This window comes from Mycetomoellerius zeteki, unplaced genomic scaffold (genome assembly GCF_001594055.1).
Source record: "Mycetomoellerius zeteki isolate Tzet28-1 unplaced genomic scaffold, Tzet1.0 scaffold823, whole genome shotgun sequence".
Taxonomy (NCBI): Eukaryota; Metazoa; Arthropoda; class Insecta; order Hymenoptera; family Formicidae; genus Mycetomoellerius; species Mycetomoellerius zeteki.
In genome coordinates, this window is record NW_017257855.1 from 175,360 (window position 1) to 181,255 (window position 5,896).

At 36.1% G+C, this 5,896-nt stretch overlaps 1 protein-coding gene across 1 annotated transcript in view; it reads left to right on the forward strand.

The window, feature by feature from the left end:
- Positions 1-4,183: 4,183 nt before the first annotated feature.
- The window catches only part of LOC108729999 (CF transmembrane conductance regulator), a 9,604-nt gene continuing 7,891 nt past the window's right edge, over positions 4,184-5,896 (forward strand). The window contains exon 1 of the mRNA XM_018459433.1: positions 4,184-4,257. Coding sequence (XP_018314935.1) covers positions 4,184-4,257 — 74 coding nt within the window. The remainder of the gene's footprint in view (positions 4,258-5,896) is intronic.

A 5,896-nucleotide genomic window follows, 5' to 3' on the forward strand; every position in this document is an offset into this window, starting at 1 on the left:
CGAACCGGACTAGCCTATATTTTTTCCTAGACGTAGCCTCGTAACTAAACTGAAATAATAGGTCTGTTCGCGTTGCATGAAATCCCCAAATACTTTTGCACTTAAAATGAGATAGATATATATTTGGCCTTGAAAAGAGAGAAAGCGAAGATGTTGAGTGCCAAAAGTGTAAGCAACGCGACAGACCTATATTAGGGCTGTGTTCCAAATTTACTGCCAGCACTGAAAATACTACGTTTACGTTACGTGCACTATAGATTTTCAGTACTGGCAGTCAATTTTGGAACACAGCCTAGGTCTGCTCGCGTTGCATGAAATCCCCAAATATTTTTGTACTTAAAGGCTGTGTTCCAAAATTCACTGGCAGTGCTGGAAATGTATAGTATACGTGATGTAAACTGTAGATTTTCAGCGCTGGCAGTGAATTTTGGAACACAGCCAAAATAAGATAAATATATATTTTGCTTTGAAAAGAGATAAAACGAAAATGCACAGAGTGCCAAAAGTGCAAGCAACGCAAACGGATCTAGTGATTATGGCTTCTGCACACTGGACGCGAAAATGCTTGCTGCACGGCAAAATGCGACGCGGCAACCAATGAACATATTAGGAGCTGTAAGTTTATTGGCTACCACATCATATTTTGTCGCACGATTAGCGTTTCCGCGTCAAATGTGCAGGAGCCATTGGTTGTGTTCAGCCGACTTAAGTGAGCGTTCGTTGCTACTGGATGATCTAAAAGAATACACTAATAGCAGTGCTCGCTATTATTGGTGCATTCTTTTAGATCATCCAATTAGTATTTTAGATCTAGAAGTCTGCTGAATGCGCCCATTCATGACTATGGCTGCGTTCAGCAGAACGTTTGTTTTGCAACTGTTGGAAGTTTCCTTCGCGCTAATTGGATCATACTTTTAGATCTAGAAGAATGGTCCTATCTCAGCAGACAATCATAAAACGGTTGCAAAACTGTTGAGTCTGCTGAACGCAGCCTATGTTCCAGAATTGACTGCTTGTACTGAAAATCTATAGTGCACGTAACGTAAAACGGTTTTAATATGCAGCGGTTTTAAGGCACGTCTGTACCATGCGTATCAATTTGCTTTATAGCCTTTTCGGGGATAGAAGCTTGTTTATGTTTTTTCAATCTGGTAGGATTTCACTCTACAGAGTTTGTCAACACTCGAGAGGACAGTTTAACGCCGAATCCGAACGGCGAACGCGAAAAATCGCGTATATGGGACGCAGGTGGGATTGAATCCGGTGACCCAGATCCACAGATCGCGAATCAACCGCACTAAGCGGTGAGCCACTCGACGATATGTTCTGTGATTCGGCACCCCATCCTTGCATACTACTTTGATCAAAAAGTTCCCGGAATTCATTCAGAAAATTCAAAATACAAGTTTATTCATCGAAAGTGATATCGTCCCCTTCAAAGTACTCCCCCCCATCGACTGCAACGCACTTATGCCAGCGCTTGATCCAGCTCTCGAAACATTTCTGGAACTCTATTGTCGGTATAGTCATCAGAGGCGTCTTCGCTTTTTCCATTACCTCTTAGTAGTGGTTTTTTGACTCGATTGAACAGAAAAAAATCGCAGGGAGCCATATCGGGTGAATTCGATGGCTGTTGGATGGTATTCGTTTCGTTCTTGGTCAAAAAATTTAATACAAACTCGTTGCAAATTCACATCCATTTTTAAAACAGAGTTTTTTTGGTTAGGTTGCCACATCTATCATTGACATTTCCACCAAATTTTATCGTCATAGCTTGACATTAGTAAAAGTTACGCCGTCTTGAGTACATCTACCTCTGCACGTGTTTTCGATTTTTTACAGTTTTAAAAATGGAGTTGAATTTGCAACGAGTTTGTATTAAATTTTTTGACCAAGAACGAAACGAATACCATCCAACAGCCATCGAATTTCCACCTAACCAACAAATCAGCTGAGTCAGAGCATCACCTGGTGGTAATTCCGGGAACTTTTTGATCAAGGTAGTATATCATGATAATCACTCGCAAACGAGCAATACATATCTCCGCCGACAGAGGGTCGCGGCGGAGAGCATTTACTCGTTAATAAGAATCATCTAGGAGAAAATAAAGAGCGCAGCATTTTGCCTGTAAAGTAGGCTCCAAAACTGGGGCTCTAAGATGAAAGTGTGTTTTTCAAAGCAAAATTTTATTTAAAAATTGATTCAGGAACGACTGGACCTGGAATTTTTGGAAAAATTAAAATTTTACGGAACATATATAGAACATTCTTGGAATAAGTAACGATTATATAAATGGAATTTTTAACCGATATTATTTGAATATTGCTTTTATATTCCGTAAATATTTTGGAATATTTCGGAATACTCATGGAATGTTTTTTGGAGATTTTAGGAACTTTTTATGAATATTTCAGAAATATTTAGCGTTAGCTGGGTATACATGCAATCATTATAACGAAATTTCAAACGGTCAGCAATACACTGATACGTATGAGTATATTGTCTGCAATATGATCATAGCAATGCGAGTAATTTGTCGTACCATCTTCATCATCATGATGAAAACATGACGGCAACAACAAGCTAATAAAATTTAATTAAAAGGTTTTATTTTCTGCTGATTCAATGATTAAAAGTGTTACATCGCGTCTTACACATAAATAACTACCAAGTATAGAGAGAATTAAAACTTATATAACATCTGTAGATATTTTATCGTTCTATTTCCCATGATAGTTTATCGCACGCACCGACGAGATACTATTAAAGGCGGCTGGTCCTAAGCAAATTAATTGGGTCCTAAGCATATCAATTGGGTCTCGGAGGAGATAATTGAAGAATGATTATCAACAGTTGATATAAATTTGCCATTAATGTATAAATATTTGGATAATTATCTACATCATTAAATTTATGATTTTTATCATCTAAGAGCGACATAAATAATTGCGTGCTCGTAACGCCATGGGTGCGTTCCGATATTCACTGCCAGTGCTGAAACTATATACAGTATACGTTACGTGCGCTATAGATTTTCAACATTGGTAGTGAATATCGAAACGCACTCATAATATTTTATATATAAGATTGCCGGAAAATTTTTTCTCTACATTTATCATCTTTGTTAATAAACTTTGACACGATACTATTAAAATTATACTTTTAATGATATCGTGTTAAAAATCGATTATTATTGAGTTTTAAACGTATATAGGATGTATCTAAATTAACGTACACTAATTATACAGTGCTATTTCTAATAAAAAACTGAGTCGAAAAGTCTTAGTATTTTGCAATTTTCGCAATAGTTAACAAGATATTGATTACAAAAAATCACTGAATATTGGTTTTCAATAATTTTTTACTCAAATACTATCAACTTTACAGAAAAACTGCTAAAGATAAAAATTGTTTATTTTCTTCTCACATAAAATTAGAATTTTTTCAAAATTTTTTTAGAATTTTTTAATACCGTATTTTCTCATGTTGGTAAGAATAAGAAAATGCAATACTAAAAAGATAAAAAATTCTTAGAGTTTTATGAGAAGAAAATTAATGATTTTTGTCTGTTGTAATTTTTCCGTAAAGTTGATAGTATTTGAGTAAAAAATTATTTCCCAATATTCAGCGATTTTTAGTAATTAATATCTTGTTAACTATTGCGAAAATTGCAAAATGCTAAAGGACTTTTCGACTCAGTTTTTTATTAGAACTAGCACTGTATGATTAGTGTACGTTATTTCAGATACACCCTGTATACATGACTATAAAACTAATAAATTATAAAATTTATTACTATATGTATTATCAATTTCTTAATCTTAATCACTTAAATTAATTTAAACAGTTATGCAAACTTCGTATGCAAGATCGTTCGTCTTTAACAATCTCGTCGGTGTCGCACATTAATTCCTCGACGGGACAGTAATAATTTGTAACAGTCAATTTGTTAAATCTGTATGAATATGCGGTGAATTGTATCTGCGCGCGCATGTGTGTGTGTGTGTGTGTGTGTGTGTGTGTGTGTGTGTGTGTGTGTGTGTGTGTGACAGCTCCGATATAAAGTCGCAGCACGTGCTACGCACAAGGCAGTTGGAACTTGGACTAAGTTGGAGGCAGTGTCAGCATAACGTAATAATCGTAAGGTAGTCACTTAAACTATTTCGCAAACAGGATCGAAACATGGACGCTGCAAAGAAAGTTAACAATCCAAATCCACGGATATCTGCGAATCCCATTAGCAAATTGTTCTTCTGGTGAGAGTCATTTTTGCGCCACAGTTAATTGGAGTAAAAGTTATGGAGGTGCCACATCACTACATGACTCATAAATATTATTCGTGTCGTTTAAATCGATCATTCTTGAATTACGGTCGCAAATAACAATAGAGCAACAATGTCGCATATAATTACGAGAAGACGATCGATTTCTCTATGTCGCAATTCACAGTATCTGACGCAGATTCAAGGCTGGCGTTTTGAAAGACTCCTATCAGCATTCATTGATATTATTTTTAAAGACTTTATCCGCGTTACTCTGTATCGGATATCATTAATCACAGAAGAAGACTGCCATTTACGGCTATTATGTTCGATTTCGACAGGCTGTAAGCTTCATTCTGAGAGCTTTCCAACAAGAGATACAGACGACACAGTGAAACAATAAGGCTGGGTTCCGGAAGCGCGCTATCCTTGTTTCACATCTAGAGGACTATAAGATAGAATGACACAAATAATACTAATATCGACTCCTCGAACGCAGCTTATAAATCGTTACATCCTTGTTGTTCATTAATGTTAAACAAAGATGAAATGATCACTGTGTTACACGCTTGTTGGAGAGCTTCCTCTATCTTTCCTTTGCAACTAACGAGTCTTCTTCTTCTTCTTGTCAATTATTGTATGTTCCCGCAAGCCTACAAATAACGAGTGATAAAAATAGTATGCACTGCTAAGTATGTGTTGCTACCAGAATTGCAGCAACTGAGTCCTCATTTGTTGGCGACTTGATGCTTTCACGATATGATAACATTGAGTAGCAATTTGTCAGTAATTTGCCGACAACTTTAAAAACGTCATCGTTAAAATTCATACTATTCCCAGCAAACGAGAAATTATTGAAAAATGTTGAAAATTATTCATTGAAGTGATGTCGAATCAAGTTTTTGAATTTTTTAAATCCGGTTCTATCCGTAATCCGCTTGAATCAGTAATTATGGATTAGTTATTTACTTTCTGTATCTCACCCAATGTGCATAGAAATGAAACGTGCGACTGATCCGGTTGAATCCGTAATTACGTATTGGTATACCAATTCTTCAATACCGCACGTTAAATTCAACGCGATGAATTCGTTGCAACTAATTCGTTTGAATTTAACGTGCGGTATTGAAGAATTTGTCTGATATGGGAGATCCATCACTGATCTCGGCAAGTGAAGTATTGTCGAAAAGCACGCACTGTGGTGATATAAATAAGTCATTGTCTCCCAAACAAAAATCCCGGTGTGATATACAGAGAAAAAATACAGAATGTGTAACATTGCGGATCCACAGCGACAAGGTAATTTCTACCCTTATAAGCGCATAATATTATTTAATATTTTAAGCATATTCTTAGAATATTAATTGTACATTTAATATTCTAAGAATATGCTTAAAATATTAAATAATATTATGCGCTTATAGGGACATAACCCTGGCCACGACAGTGCAGGTTATATCCGGGAGTCACCCTGTTATCGTGAATCTGTAACGTATATTCTGTGTATAACGGTAATGCTTTAAAGGCCTGGCTGCTACAAGAGCCGTGTTTGACAGATGCAATGCTTGTATTGCTGCAAGAGGTGCACATTTCGAACAAAATCTTCATTAAAAAGTTTATAAATAAAATAATT